The sequence below is a fragment of the Cynara cardunculus genome (genome assembly GCF_001531365.2).
Source record: "Cynara cardunculus var. scolymus isolate 2C chromosome LG 8, CcrdV1, whole genome shotgun sequence".
In the NCBI taxonomy this organism is placed as follows: domain Eukaryota; kingdom Viridiplantae; phylum Streptophyta; class Magnoliopsida; order Asterales; family Asteraceae; genus Cynara; species Cynara cardunculus.
This window is the reverse complement of record NC_037535.1, coordinates 23,116,655-23,133,099: the sequence shown is the minus strand read 5'-3', so window position 1 is coordinate 23,133,099 and position 16,445 is coordinate 23,116,655. Positions and strand designations below refer to the sequence as shown.

At 35.2% G+C, this 16,445-nt stretch overlaps 2 protein-coding genes and 1 long non-coding RNA gene across 5 annotated transcripts; 1 reads left to right on the top strand and 2 right to left on the bottom strand.

The window, feature by feature from the left end:
* Positions 1 to 3,682: 3,682 nt before the first annotated feature.
* On the bottom strand, positions 3,683 to 4,826 carry LOC112516615 (heme-binding protein 2). The gene is made up of 2 exons (XM_025123759.1): positions 4,417 to 4,826; positions 3,683 to 4,256 (listed from the first exon to the last, which is right to left on the bottom strand). Exons 1-2 carry the CDS (start codon positions 4,686 to 4,688, stop codon positions 3,842 to 3,844), a joined length of 687 nt encoding a protein of 228 aa, XP_024979527.1. The 5' UTR covers positions 4,689 to 4,826; the 3' UTR covers positions 3,683 to 3,841.
* A 1,139-nt stretch (positions 4,827 to 5,965) lies between these two features.
* LOC112517021 lies at positions 5,966 to 12,251 on the top strand. Of its 3 annotated transcripts, XR_003069636.1 has the most exons (4): positions 5,978 to 6,020; positions 9,334 to 9,471; positions 10,273 to 10,367; positions 12,198 to 12,251. It is a non-coding gene; the product is annotated as an uncharacterized LOC112517021 (long non-coding RNA). The 3 variants fall into 3 exon arrangements; XR_003069635.1 differs by lacking the exon at positions 12,198 to 12,251 and having other exon boundaries at positions 5,966 to 6,020; positions 9,340 to 9,471; positions 10,273 to 10,594; XR_003069634.1 differs by lacking the exon at positions 12,198 to 12,251 and having other exon boundaries at positions 10,273 to 10,594.
* Positions 12,252 to 13,932: 1,681 nt separating this feature from the next.
* Positions 13,933 to 16,065, bottom strand: LOC112516332 (pentatricopeptide repeat-containing protein At1g53600, mitochondrial). The gene has a single exon (XM_025123346.1). It carries the CDS (start codon positions 16,063 to 16,065, stop codon positions 13,933 to 13,935), a length of 2,133 nt encoding a protein of 710 aa, XP_024979114.1.
* Positions 16,066 to 16,445: the final 380 nt, after the last annotated feature.

The window sequence follows — 16,445 nt, the reverse complement described above, 5'->3', positions numbered from 1 at the left end:
AAAATGGAATCTATCGGAATTGAACTTTGTCAAAGAAATTGGAATATGATGGAATTTGAAAGAAATTTAGGCTATGTTTGGCAAATTAGCTGATAAGTCAGCTGATGAATAAATCATGTTTGGTAAAACTAGTTGATAAAAATGTAAAGTGATAAAAAATTACATCTTGAAAATTTAATCAGTTATAGTATTTCAAAATACAATTGAAACAAATCTCTAATAACATAATATATTAATTAATAGAAAACAAGATGGTAAAAAAAATTAAAAAAAATATATGATATATTTATTAAAAGAATTTCAAATTGATTATTATGTGAATTATAATATTTGGATTTGTTAAAACAAATTTTAGAAAAATCTATTATTTATAATTTTAAATAATCATTACATTTAATATGAATAGAAATAAAAATGATCTACCTCGTATATCCTAATTAATTAATAAATTTTGAAAAAATATATTTAATAATTAAATCAAATATTTATTCAGATTATTTAATATATTTGTATTATCTATGAAACATAATAAGTATAGATTTAACTTTTATATGATATGAACATTATTAAAATTGTTATATTTACATTTTGATAATTAAATATATTGAATAATAATTAAAAATAATAACATGAAAATAATTGATATGATTAATAATTATCATAATAATTATTAAATAATACTAAGGTATAATATATAATTAATAAATATTAATTAATATTTATTAATAATTAATATTAATAATGTTTAAATCTTATTGATATTTATTTATAATAAAAAATAATAAATTATAATTAATATTAACGAGAGTTATAATTGGGAAAAAAATGACAAATAAGCTACCTAAAGGCAACTTCAAGAAGCGTTTCAATAAGCTAGCTTATATGCATCCAAACATGTACCTATAAAATAATCTAGCCTATTTTTGTCAAACAATGTCTTAATCATGTTTGACAATGCGTTTGTTTGATATATTGGAATGAAATATGTAAAAAGAATTTTGAACCCGACTGTATGGTTCGCTGAATATAATAGTGGTGGTGGGGTGGAGGCGGTAGTGGTGTCGACAGCGGTGGTGGTGATGGCGGAAACTATGGTGGTGGTGACGATGACGATGGTGATGGGGGTAAACGCGAAAGTGGTCACTATGGTGGTTGCGACAACGATGATGATGATAGCAACGAGTAGGATGTAAACAAGTCGAGCTTTTAACGAGTTACTCGAACTCGAGTCGATCTCGAATTCAAAATAGAACTCATACAACTTAACGAGTCGAGTTTCATAATACCAATGTTCAACTCGAGCCGAACCATTCGAGCATATATGTTTTCGAGCCAAACATGTTCATAAATAATACAACAAAGAGTAATTACAAATTTAATCCCTATGGTTATATATAAATTACGGATTAGGTCCCTCAAACAAAATAATTACGAATATGGTCATTATGGTTTCAATTTCGTTATGGATTGGGTCCCTTGATCTAACTTTGTTAAAAGAACCTCTGTTAAATAGGGGCATCTTGGTCCTTTTACCAGTTAAATTAAAAATATTTTAAAAATTAAAACCAATGAACATCCATCTCCAGCATCGTATCTTTTCCCTGTTGAACATCTACCACCGGTGAATATCCATCTCCGGCTACCTTCCTCTTCTCCAGCAATGACCCTTTCCCTGCCCACCACCATTTCCAACCCTTTGAACATGCACAGATCTAAAACCAGAAAAACATATCTATAACCTGTTGTGGACTCCGATGAACCTATCAAAATCAAACTCCACCGGTACAACTAAAAATTATATCTACACACATGTTTGATTTAGGAGCGAAGCTAGTGTAAATCATCCAGATTCGTTTTACAAACATATTTTATTTATGTATACAAACAAGCTTTTATGTGTATAGAATTGAAAATCAAAGTGAATGGTGAAGGGAGTTTTATCATGTGTCTGACTGAACGTGTTCTGAACCAGATGGTACCAATGAAAACTCAAAAGAACCGATTCTGCTGTGGGTTATCAACCTACCCTTAGTACGAAATGGGTTCTCAATTTTCCCACTATCACCCAAAAAAACCAAACTCTGCCTTACGTTACAATCTTGAAGAGTTAAGGTATTAACAGTGTATAAATAAGCTTCGACATCGTGAATGAACCGTGTGGAAGATGAGCGGGAGGAGGAGAGGAGCAATCATTTATAGACCCTAAGATTATGAATCACCCGAATCGTTGCCTTGGGGACTGAATCGTCATCTCTGTAATCGTCTCCTTGGAGAGCCAGAGAAGCGTTGAAAAGGGAATGAGGGTGGAGCGTTGCTCCTTGGATAGAGCGTGTTTGGAAAGGAACGATGAGGGTGGAGAGAGAGAGAGAGAGAGAGAGAGAGAGAGAGAGTTGTTATCAATGTGTGCTTGATAGAGAAATGCATTAGATGTTGTTTTTAAGACTTTATGCATTAAAAGGTAGTACCAAATGCATTAGATGTTATTTTTAAAACTTTTGTTAAATCTGATTGATAAGGTAATATAAATACGACTATATATTATAAATTTTATATTGATAATATAGAAATTATTCTTAAAAGATATAGAAGTAATTATTATTATTTTTAAAGAAAAAAAATAAAAGACTAAAACACCCTTGGTTTAACGGAGTTAAGATTAACGACGTCAAGACAAGGGACCTAATCCATAACGAAAAACAGACCACAATAACTAAATCCAAAATTTTAATAACCATAGGGACGAAATTTGTAATTTACTCTACAATAAAAATATAAAAAGTATCAACCTCGAGCCAATAAATGAGTGAATCGATCGTGAGTACGAGCTCATAAACGATCATTGAACTCGAGCTCAATAACTCAAAAAATATTTTATTCAAGCTCGAATCCTACATTGAAAAGTTATTCAAGTTCGAGTCTGGTATAATTTTTTTGAGTTGAACTTGAATAACCTACTATTCGGCTCGATTACACCCCTAGTGGCGAGGACGGTGGTGAGAACCGTCATGGAATGAAATTGAGTAGTTTTCCATAAAATATGGGATGAAAGAATTAGAATTCTTTGTTGAAACCAAGAATTTTTTTTGATTAACCTGGATATCCAACCCGCTATTCAAGCCGACTAATCATAGGACGATCACATGCTTTGCAGATAGCCCATAGTCACCGCATTTGAACCTTCGTGGCCACAAGGGGATTTTTATTCCTCATTGGATTTGAACCTGAGACCTTTTTGGTACTTTTGATTTTTGGAGTCAAGCTCAAATCAATCAGGCACCACCCTTGTGGTTGAAACCAAGGAATTCGAATTCCTTAACTCAAAGATTAAACCAAACGAATGAATCATATTTGGTCATCTGGTTTTAAAAACTACCGGAAATAACTGAAATGGTTTTTTAACTTTAAAATGTGCGGGATAGTTGAAGTGGACACAAACTAATCCGAATACCAATTAAGGGGTGTTTGGAATTGCTTATTTGAAACAACTTATGTTTTTCTACAAAAACACTTATCAACTTACTATAAGTCACGAGGGTTTAACTTTTTCAAAAACTTCTTATTACATGTTTGGCATCGGTATAAATTGTTTATCCAAACACTCAAAAATACTTATTACCAGTGTCACACCAGAATTAATCAATAAATTATTTTTATAAACATTCTCAAACACTTCTTAAAATACGATTAAAATTGCTATTATGGTTTATTAATAAAATAATATACAATACGAAAGATGCCGAATGTTTTATTGAAATCAAAGGCGTATATATAGCCTGTTCATCAACAAAATTTCTGCTGTTCGTACCTATGCTTTATTCTCACTCTCTTTCCCCACCATTTCTTACATATCAAAAGTGAACCAGATCTCGTTTACCCTGTTATCGAACTCAAACGGAGAATTGTATTGCGCAACCGTGTACCCCGTCGTAATCTCACCGGAATGGCTCTTTTTAATAGCATCAGACCAAACGGTGCCGGAGAGACTGGTGGACAAGGCCGCAGCCTCCACGCCGATGTCTGAATCCTTCACAAATCCACCGAATTGCCGTACTGCTACATAAGTCGGTCGCCATTTTTGGATCGTAATCCCCTCAGCAGGTGGTGGATCGGCTTGGTTCTTCTTCGGAACATAAAAACTCACCAGAAATGAAGATTCGCAAAACGGTCCGTCACTCGGAGCAATCTCGGTAAGAACTGGAGCTGTCATTTCTATCTGTTGATTGTAGTTGTTTTGCCCTTGGATGTACTTGAATAACCTAAGATGAACAATCGAATCATGAGTTAAAACTATTGAACAGCTTTTGACCTAGAAATCAGATTCGTAAACGATTTGAAGTTAGGTTTCGAATTTTCAGAATCAGACACTTGATTTCTGAGATGAATTGATTGATAAAGTGAGTAAAATCGTAATCATACTGTAGGAAACCGATGCGAGTGCCATCCACGAAGGAGATATCATCGATGGGAGAAGTAGTCGCCCACACACTAGAGTTATAAACACGAATTTCGTAGCCATCGCCGGAGTGAATGACGTCATACGTTGGACACTCGATACGGTTGCACTGCGGTGGAAATTCACCGACTGCGACGGTTTGTTTCTGCGACAAAAGTCCCGGCCATGACCCTAACTTGACGTCGGAGAGTAGGCTCAGTAGCACCGATAGCTTAAACAGATTGAAAACCGCCATTTTCGGTTTGAAGTTTTAATGAAGAAGAGGCGGAGAGGAGTATTAATGGTATCACAACAAAGGAGAATGACCACACATTGAAGATTGATCGATGGCGTTCTGTGTGTAGTTTGGATTTCAGGGGGTGCCATTGCTACACGTCGATAGTTTTTTGTATTTCCTTTATCTTTTGGGCCATTATTTAGTACAATAATTAGTTTGGGCCTTGGTCCGGTTCAGATATCATAAAAAAGCTCAAGCCCAATGCTCGGTTTTAGCTTGCCTGGTTAGAGTCGGTTTTGAAAGAACCCGGGTTTGGGACCGGTCTTTTAAGCCTGATCAGACTAAAAATTTCAGGGCAGGTCTGGACTAGGCCTGGGCTTAGGCTCCGTTTAGAAAATCTCGGTTAAGCACGAAAAAGACTGGCATGTAAAATCTTGATTGGTTGGCTTGGACCTATAAGATAAGAACCTTTTTGACTCGCTGAAAATAGTTTGAATTTTAGCTCTTTTAAAGTGGTATTTTATTGATGGCTCGGACCTCCCCAGAAATATTTGGATGTCAATCTCATCGATATTTTCGATCTTTTAAGTATCATACCAAATCCCATCAATCGAATCATTTTTTTTAAGAAATACGAGTGAAAACAGACTTGGAAAACTTGGAACGGGCTAAGAAAATGCGTGCGCCTTTTGCATCTCTAATCTGACTCAAGTTTGTCTTTGCTTTTTTTTTCCTTTCTAATTTACTAATGCATCTTTGTAACTATTTTCGTGGCTTCCTTTTTGTTACAAAATTTATAGATATAACTCTTATAAATTTACAGACTAGTTTTTTTTATGATGTATCATATATGAGACAACACGTGTGAAAATATATGTTTATACAATGTTTGTTTTATACTTGAATCCTTCCAGACACAAAACAACATTTAACTTTTGAAACAACAGTATATGAAAACTGTATTTTTATATGTGTTGTTTCACAACTTATTAAAATTGATTTATAAGTCTGTACTATTTATTGAGTTTGTAAATAGCTACACATTAATATTTTTAAGTGTAATGACCAGATAAGTTTATCATGTATTGCAACATAACAAAATAAATAACATTGATTAATTTTAATATATTTAAGCTTATATTTCAATAAAAGATACTGAGTAATATACTTTACATTTTAATTATTTATAATTATATTATTTTGCTTCAATTTTAATTAGATGAAGGGGTGTTGATGTAATATAGATGAAGGGGTGTTGATGTAATATAGAGAGTATATAATGCAACGGTGGGATGAAACGCAGCCATGGGGTTATGTCGGCGGTCATGCATTTGAAGACGCCTCTCCCAGGTCATAACACATTCTTAGCAACTTCCATTCTTTCCCTACCGGATTCTGCACTATTTGTTCTTTGTTCTATAGTCGTTTGTTCAATCCTTTGAATATATACGATCAATGCTTAAACCTAAATCATTTTCATCTTCACAAGAAGCTCCAAATAGATGTAGATTTGTGTACTGTAATGTGGAATCACTTCTCAATGTGAGTAGAAATCAATGTGATTTGAAGCAAAAATGAATGGTAACCTTATTCTATTTGTTATTTTGTATTGCTTGTTAGAAACTTTTTTCTCTTCTTAGTATGAGTATTCGTGTAAGATTTTGATTTCAAATAGTAACCCTAATTAAGTGCCAATGGAAGTGTGGGTTCCCCTTTGAACAAAAGGGGGTATATGTTACAAGATGACCATGAGGATGACATATATGTTCTTTGATTCTGTGCCTAATGATTATTACTGTCCAGCTTTATGATGCAGCCTGCAGGTGGTTTTAAATCATATGGCCTGATTTGATGATACTTCCTTACTCATCTGAGTCTTCTAATTTGTCATATTATTTCAGGTTGAATTACTCTGTTTTTTGTATATTAAAATGGGCTATTTTGATATAAGAAATTCATGTTGTTTTTGCAATTTGTTCAAAACCATATTTTTTTACAAATTATAGTGTTTTTTTGGGCATGTTTACAAATAACTATGAGAAGACACATGTTCAAAAAGTATAGAGCTCCTTTATTTTCGAAGTTCAATTAGGATTACAGTACTAGATCTTGAATCACCATAATAATACACTTGAAGCACAGAACTGACTTTGGGAAGTGATAGGACTTGTTTGTAATGGGATTCAGTTGGATTTTAATGTGCATGTGATTAAGAGGTTAAAATCAAGAAGAAAATAAATCAAGGATATGAGACAGAATGGGAAATGATGAAATATAGCAGGTACTTACGAGGTATCATAACTTTGATGTTCTCCTGGTGCAGCCATCAGGGTTGTGCTGAGCTTCTGAGGTTATATGCCAAGTGATTATAAATCAATTGCTTGCTRATTCCTTCTGTCACAGTGTCACTGTATCGTAAGTCTTTACCATTCGTCAAAAAGATCAATACCAAATTCTGTGATGTTGAAATCAGAAGTCTTTAATCTTCCTGTATAAATTTTTTTACTACGTTATAACATAGTTGTTAAAAGCGGGCCTCAGGTGCGCCTAGGCTCTGAGGCTCAAGGTCTTAGGATTTTTTAAAGTTGAGGCTTGGCATATTCATGAGGCTCACTAAGGTGCTGCGCCTTGGCCGAGGCACCTTGTGGGTTTAGGCGTGCCTAAATGTGCCTTGAGCCTTTAACAACTTTGCGTTATAATTTAATATAATCGTTAGTTCTCATTACCTCATTTCTATAGATTGGTCATAATRGCATGCCGCTTCTTGCTCTTTCGAGCCTGTCATCTCTTTGGATGGCAGCTCTTTGAGGCTTCTGATGGGCTATGGGGAGGGGCTTTTGAGGATTTTTTGTTGCTGGGATTATTAACCTGYTTCCTTTGGGCCCAATTAATCCATTTGGCTATCATATTCTTTTTAGGATATGTGAACACATTTGATTCTCTCTTTAAAAAAACCTTATAGAGAGAGATTAAGTTCCTATATATATATATATTCTGTGATGGTGCCTCCAGGAACCGAGGCGAAAGAGTGTGTTGAGTCCTTAGGTGGTGCTAGATTACGTCTCTGATACCATGTTAGTATACATGAAACCCTTTCGATTTTCTCTCCAATGGAGGGAGGGGAGGTTCCTACGTATATACAAATCGTGTCGGCCTATGTGGGACTCCAACAATCCTAACATCAAGTAGAAAAATTGTCAATGATTGAATTAGAATTATGTGCCAGTTAGCTTCCACAGGTAGAGCCTTTCATTGGCATTTACATTGCAGCCTCGTGTTTAAAATAATAGCAGTATATAAAAAATTTATTCTTGTAAACATCCATAAAATGTGGCACAGTTGAAAATTTCTTCCAATTAAACTTCCCTGAAATGTGGGGCTGTTGACTATAATCAATTGCTTAAATCAAATAAAATTTCCTAGCATTTCTTCTTCATTTGCATTGCTTTGACAGAGAACATAAATGAATTATATTCATTTTATATGATGAAATATTTTTTTGAAAGGTGTCCCAGGCTATGCCTGGACTAATCCCAACAAATTGTGACGGCAAGAAATTAGCCCTGATAAACTCGGTGGCCACAATTGCTGTGTACGCCTGAAATCGAACCTGGCAGATGGGATATTCCACCACATCCCCCAGGACCTCAATCATTACACCACGACCCTTCTCGGATAATGGAATATGATGAAGTATATTGGCTTCAAATTAGTATATATACCACAAATCAACTCAGAAAAACTACCTTGAGATAAACTATGTTTGTAGCCTTACCTCCAAGCAACCTAATGCTATAAAAAGGATAACTAGGCAACATTTGATTCTCATGTACACAGAGAAAGATGAAAGCATATGCTATTGCTCTCATAGTCTGTGGTTGTGTTGCTGCAGCAGTGATTTTCTTGTTTTATCTCTGCAACAGTTGGAGGAAAAAGAAAACTAAAGTCCCAACCACCACAAGACCGCCAATCACCCGCCCACAACCACAAGTGAATCATGACCTTGAATTAGGTAGAATGAGCAAAAACAGTACTTCCACAGAAAAAGATGGAGGAATGGTTATTCTAGCAGCAGCTGGAGCTTCTGTAGCTACAGCTGCTGTGGTCATTAGTACTAGTGATGGCGATGCTGGTGGTGGAGATGGTGGAGGTGGCGGATGCGGTGGTGGTGGATGTGGCGGTGGCTGTGGAGGGGGTTGTGGAGGTTGATCGATCAAGGTTTAATCTCTCCTTTCAGAAAGAACCTACTCCTAATTTGGTGAAAGTACCCTTGAAGCTTATAATATGTAAGAAATTTTCAAAAGTGCAGTGTCTTACCTTCTCTCCTAATGCCAGCAGAAGGAACTCCAATCAGCCACCATTTTGGCTCTCAATCATAATGATAGTCATCTCCCTGTATATTAAGGTGCAGAATGGTTATGGACTTGTGTGAAATGTGTTTTTTCTTTGTACTTGTAAATAAAACAATGATGAAATAAAAACAAGGTGATTAAAAGAAACATGAAATGTACTTTCGAAAACTTATTCCTGATTTTATGCTTGATGAAAGTTTATTGGCAATTTGGCATTTTTGATTGCATGATTTAGAGAAGTGTTAAAAAATTGTTTAGATCAAAAACCATGATCTCATGCAGCAGTCGCTGATCAGTAGTATGTATCTTAGGTTCAGCCAAGGCAGAAAGCAGCAAATTGTCGTTTCCCCCCTTGATCAAAGGGGATATTAGTTAAAAGATGACCATGAGGATGGAACATTCCCTGATAATGTGCCTGATAATTATTACTGTCCAGTGTTCGGCTGCAGGTAGCTCTTTATCATATGGCCAGATTTGATTATATTTCCTTGCTTTAGCTTATCTGAATCTTCTAATTTGTTCATCTTATTTCAGGTTGAATTACATGGTTTTCTGTTTCAAAAAACCCTATTTATTGCCAAAATGCAAAAAGAACAAAAAGAACTTGTCAAAATGAGCTATTTTGGACAAAATACAATGGCTGTTCTTGTTGCTTTTGCAGTTTGTTCAAAACCTTTTTGGCTTTTTTCCCTATAACTATGGTTAGTTTGCAAGGAGGAGACAGATGCCCCAAAAGTCTAGAGCTCCTATATATTCAAAGTTTAATTCCTATTTACTAAATCTTAAACAGTCATAATACTACATTGAAGCAACAAAACTGATTTTAGGGAAGTTATAGGACTAAACCACTTGTTTGTAGTCAGAATCAGTTGAATTTTAATTTGCATGATGTGCTTAGAAGGTTAAACTCAAGAAGAAACAAAAACGAGGGAAATGGCCAAAATCCGACAGAATGGGAGATGATGAAATATAGCAGGTACTTATGAGGTATCATAGCTTAGATGTTCTCCTGGTGCAGCCATCGTGGCTGTGCCGAGCTTCTGAGGTTATATGCCAAATGATTATATATCAATTGCTTGCTGATTCCTTCTGTCACTGTATCATAAGCCTTCAAAAAGATCAATATCATATCCCTTGATGTTAAAATCAAAAGTTTTTTGTCTTGCTGTTCAAGATTTCTGTACTACGTTTATATAAATCATTAGCTTTTTTTAATATATGATCACAATAAGTCTTCTTGATTTTTACAGGAAAAAAGAACTCATTCCAGGGTAATAATATTATGGAGATCGCAAGTTCAGATTGATGAGACAAAGGAAAGGCCCACAACCCATTGTAATCCAAGGTAATGGTATAGCTTCAGCCTTATTTTGGCATTAATATTGCAACCCCATGTCTAATATAATAGCAGTCGATAAAAAAATTCTTCTAATTAAACTTCGCCGAAATGTGGGGTAGTTGACTATGATCACTTGCTTTAGAATTAACTTTTCCTTCGCATTTCTCCTTCATTTCCATTGATTTGAACGAGTCTTCCTCGATAAATAAATCCATTCAATGTATATGATGTTTCTTGGTTTTTATGCACGTTTGCATACCGGAAAAAATGCTTACAAATTACTTGTATGCACATGTGCATACCGTCCCGATGAATGGTTACCAGGGTGCTTCTCATTTTTTTTTTTCATTTCTTTGCAATTTTCCTCTGAATCTGACCCTATATATATATAGGCGAAAGATCGTGTGAGAAGGAGAGTTAAAGTGAAGAGCGTAAGAAGGGATTTGGACCCTTGATCACCTTTAATCTCATACTCACCCATGATTCGCATTTGATACGGGGATTGATATGGTGAATCTCATCTCAATGTGCATCAAAAGGTGGAGATCCCTTCTTAGGCTTCTCACGAAAACCCAACCCTATATGTATATATATATATATATATATATATATATATATATAAAAAGTCAACTGAGAAAAGATAAACTTATGATGCTGGAAAGGTCTTCCATAAGCTAAGCTATGTTTGTAGCCCAAGCAACCTAATGCTATAAATAGGATAACAAGGCAACATTTGATTCATGAAAGCATATGCTCATAGTCTAGTGATGGTGTTGTGTTATCTCTGCGGAAGTGGTAGGAAAAAGAAAGCTAAAGTCCCAACCACCACAACACCGCCAACCACCCGTCCACAACTCCAAACGAATCATGACCTTGAAATAGGTAGAAGGACCAAAAGTAGTATTTCCATGGAAAAGGATGGAGGAATGGTTACTCTAGCAGCAGCTGGAGCTTCTGTAGCTACAGCTGCTGTGATCATTAGTGCTAATGATGGCGGTGGTGGATGTGGTGGAGGAGGAGGTGGTGGATGTGGTGGAGGAGGAGGTGGTGGATGTGGTGGTGGTGGTTGTGGAGGTTGATTAATGTTAGATGTCTGCATCCAGAAAGAACCTAAAGTACCCTTGAGGCTTAAAAATGTTAAAAGAGTGTCAAAAGTTTCATTGTCATTAAGGAACTCCAATCAGCCACCATTTTGTCTTTCAATTCTTATGATAGTCAGCCATCTCCCTGTGTGTATATATAAAGATGCAAGTTGGTTATGAACTTGTTTGAAAAATGTGTTTTTGTTTTTTATTCTTGTATAACATTCCAGTATTTTATATGCAACTATAACTATGATGAAATAAAAGAAGCAAGAAATGCACTTGTAGTTTTAGGATTTGTATCTCTTCAGTTTTGATCTAGTGGTTCTTTTCGATTAGGATTGATCCAAGGGTAAAGATCTCTTATTACTCTTCTAACCATAACTTTCATTCTCATCGGAACCCAATCCTGTCTACACATGTATCAGAAGTCGATTGAAAACTTTCCTTTTTGAGCTTTTAGATTAATGTAAACCGTTAAATTTGCATTGTTTCTTTCACATAAAATGTTAGATTAACGTGTCCACACCGCAATCAGGGGCGGACCCACTATGGTGCATATGCACTTCGTTTCTTCATCATAGCGTAAAATATGTTAGGGGTCATAAAAGGTGTCACTGTATATTTCTTGAAACTACAACAATGACATAAGTTTCTCTTTGCATAGTTGGTTTGCACGGTCTTTTCTCCCCTTTCAGGTGCTGGTTCGAATCTCATTTGTATCATTTTCTTAGTTCTTACCTTTTAATTTTAGGTCTGAATTTTTTGGGGATAAAAGACTTTGGATATAGAATCTCATATACGAGAAAGAAGGAACTAACCAATATACCAACAATGATTTTGTGCAAACAAATTCGTTTCTTATAGTCAAACTGACAACAATATGAATAATAATAGCATGATTGGGTTCAAGTAATCCCATTGCTTACAGTTTCTTGTTCTCTTTCCAGCTTGGCTTTTGACAATTGTGGGTTTAGTTTAGACTTGCACACAAAACCCAAATTAAATACTCATCACTTGGCCATGTAATTTATATTATTGAATTGTAGTTTATGCAATTTGATGTTTAAGAAAATGATTTATTTGTCTTAGTTGGTTGGTATTTCATTATATAATTTGTATCTAATATTTCAAAATTGTTAAAAATATAATCAAAATATAAAAAGATAATTTAATTATTTTTATAATTTGTTTTTATAACTAGTGGACTTTCGATTTCATTCAAATTATACAAACCAAACGTACCGAAGATTCAAAATACCTCTAATTCCAAATCTGTCGATGAAAACCAAATCTCTCGAAACAATTCAGTCAAACCAAATTCCCTCTCCAAGTCTCGTTTAGTTTGTAGGATTGGATAGAACTTGAAGGGATTTGGAATTAACGTTTGGTTTGAGGAATTTCATGGAGATTTAGCAATCCCATGGGTATTTGGTATATGTTAAAAGGGATTTGTTTGTAATAATGTCTTAAAATATGTTAAAAACACTTTTATAATAACTAGAAGAGTACACGCGTAATGCAGCCGAACACATCTCGGTTTTAATGTTCTATTTTATTATTTGTCTATGTCGATGTTATAAAAGGATTTTATGTGTTTTTAAGAAAGTATTAATGATTTTTTTTTGAATAAAATATAATAATGAAGATATCATAAAATTTTGAAAAAAATATATATATCAATTTTAATATCAAATTAGCTATTTAAAAGTTCTCATTTTTATACCATTTCTTTAATTTTTTTATTATAATTTTTTTTAATTTGAATAATGAAATAATTTATTTTTTGGTTTAATAATATAAACATTTTAATAGATAATAATTAAGTATTATGTTAGAACTTAATGATTATTCTAATAATATTTTAGATTTTTTATATTTAAAATGATATGTTTATCCTGTATTTGATTATGTTTATCTGCAGTTAGTTACACGAATTTAAATATGAAATTTTAATAAGTTGTACTTACAATCTACTTGCAATTTTGAGTTTTAAGTAATATACATTAATAAACAGTATTTTACGCATAAAAAGTGGTTTTTAAGAGTTTTTGTCAAATGCTTTATAATATAGTATAGATAAATTAATAAAAAAAGATAAATTTAATTACTTTTATAAATAATTTATAAAGAACATAATTCAATTCCATTCTAAATCCTATAAACAAAAAATAGACCAAATGTTTCAAATCCTTTGAATCCAAGTCCCTTCGATTTTAAATTCTTTCACGAAATCCAACCAAAAACGTTCTCATAAAAATAGTCGATCCCTTTGACCAAATTCATTTTTTAGTCGTTTTTGGAGCTAAATTCTCATTTTAGTCAGAGTTTATATGAACACCTTACGTATCTACGAAAAGGTCAAATTGGATCTTTACACAAATTTGAGTAAAGAATTTCGAGTTTATGAAATTGGGTAAAGTCGGAGAGCAAATTTTAGTCGGATTTGTTTGTAATAATGTTGTATTTCTTCTATGAATTGGAGTTGATTAATACACTTCTTTCATTTCATCCACAAGTCTCCCAAGTGTGGTTTTAATCTCGTTCGAGTTCATATGAGACCGATCCCCCGATAAAAACAACCGAACCTCGTCCTTCACCGCGATCCAACTACACCCGGGACTTTTCTTGATTCTGTTCACTCTCTTCGCCGTTCTCACTACTTCCTCGTCTTCTTTCCCCCCCAAAACCAAGTATAAGTCCGACAACACCACATAAGGCGTAGCGTTATCGGGCTCCAATTCCGAGATACGTCGAGCGGCAATTTCCGCAAGTTCCAAACGAAAATGACTCCTGCTTGCACCAAGAAGTGCACCCCAAACTCCAGAATGCGGTTCAAATGGCATTGAATTGATCAAATCAAAAGCTTCGTCAAGAAAACCAGCACGACCCAGGAGATCAACCATGCACGCGTAGTGGTCTGGATTTGGTTCGATCTTGTATAACGATCTCATCGATCTAAAGTAGCTACGACCTTCCTCCACCAACCCGACATGGGTGCAGGCAGAAAGAACGCTAAGAAACGTGATGTCGTTTGGCTCCACACCATTTTCCTCCATTTCTGTAAATAACGCAAGCGCTTCCTTCCCGTATCCGTTTTGTGCGAATCCGTTGATCATGGAGTTATAAGAAACGGAATTGGGAGTCTTAATGGAATGGAATATGTTGTAGGCATCATCCACGGATCCACATTTTGCATACAATGAAACCAGTGAGTTCTGAACGGATAAGTCGAATTCCATACCCGTTTTGAGTACGTGGGTATGAATTTGTAGGCCTTGATTCAATGTCGCTAAAGAAGCTGAAGAACTAAGAACGCTGCTGAACGTAAGTGGATTTGGCTTGACCGATGTCTGAAGCATCTGAATAAACCAACGGATAGATTCTTCGAATTCTCCGTTACTAACAAACCCCGAGATTAAAGCAGTCCATGAAACATCATCTTTCTGTGGCATCATGTTGAACAACTCCACAGACTTTTCGGTTAACCCTTTGCTACTGAATCCAGTAATCATCGTTGTCCAAGAATACACATCCTTTTGCGGCATCGTTCTGAAAAGTTTATAAGCCTCTTCGACATCTTCGGTTTGAATGTAACCCCCGATCAGAGAGTTCCACGTAACCACATCTTTTGTCTCCATTACGTTAAACAAGTTCCGAGCTGCATCTAAATCAGCCAATCTACAATACATGGTGATCACAGAATTTCCCAAGAAAGTATCGAAGTCGAATCCCATAATCATAGCCAAAGCATGGACTTGAATCCCTTCTCGACATCTATTCGATCTTCCACAACCATCAAAGATTACAGTCAATGTGTTTGAAACAAGTTTTATCCCGTTTTCACGTCTCATTTGCAGAAATAACACAAACCCATCTTCGAAAAACATCGTCTTCATATAACCATCAAGCATTGCAGTCCAAGTAACTACATTTTTATCAGGAATTCCATCGAACAACTCTCGTGCTTTCCCAATGAACCCTAATTTGCAGTACCCATCAACCATTGAGGTCCAAGAAACCACATTCTTCTCCACCATTCCCTCGTAAACCCGAACAGCCTCTTCCAGTTTACCCTTCTTCAAATACCCATTCATCAAGGCATTCGAACAGAAAGGATCCCGCCATTCCATTGGCATACTACAGTACAACTTCTCTGCATCATTCATCCTTCCTGCACGGACATAACCCGTGATCATTGAAGCATAAGAAACCGCATTTTTCTCGGGTGACATTAAAAACAATTGACATGCCGTATCAATCCCATTCTTGTTACGCATATAACCCGTGATCATCGCATTCCAAGAAGCAACATTTCGTTCAGGCATTTCATCAAATACCTTACGCGCTTCCTTAATCTGTCCATTTTGTGCATATGCAGTGAGCATAGCAGTCCAGGATACGACATTCTTGATCGGCATGCTATTAAATATGAGTTCTGATTCCTTAACATTACCAATTCGACCATTTTCACTGATCTTGGAGTTGCAATAGATGATCGATTTGCTTGATCTGTAAGTGGGTCTTACGGAAATTGACGACAATGAAGTTGAGTAACTAAATTTAACAACATTACAAGACATCAAACTGTAAATATGGATGCAACTTCGTCTTGCTAACATGGCGGATAGCAATCCATCATAAAGAAAGAGGGATTCAGATTTCAAATGTGCGTTACCGCCATATCCTCTGCAACTCGTTTATATAACGACGCCTTATTCTGTTGGTAAGATTCATTTTACACCTTTATCTTTTGAAATTAGCAAAAAATACCCCCTGATGTTTTTGGTTTGGAGTATTTATATAAAGATCTCCTTGTGGCCACGGAGGTTCAAATGCGGTTACTCTGGACTATCTGCAAAGCAGGTGGTCGCCTTGGGATTAGTCGGCTCGCATAGCAGGATGGATATCCAGGTTAATAAAAAAAAGCATGTACCCAACATCTCGTTCATATATTTTTATCGAACACGTTTTTAGCTTTACTGCTTTACCCATTTTATGT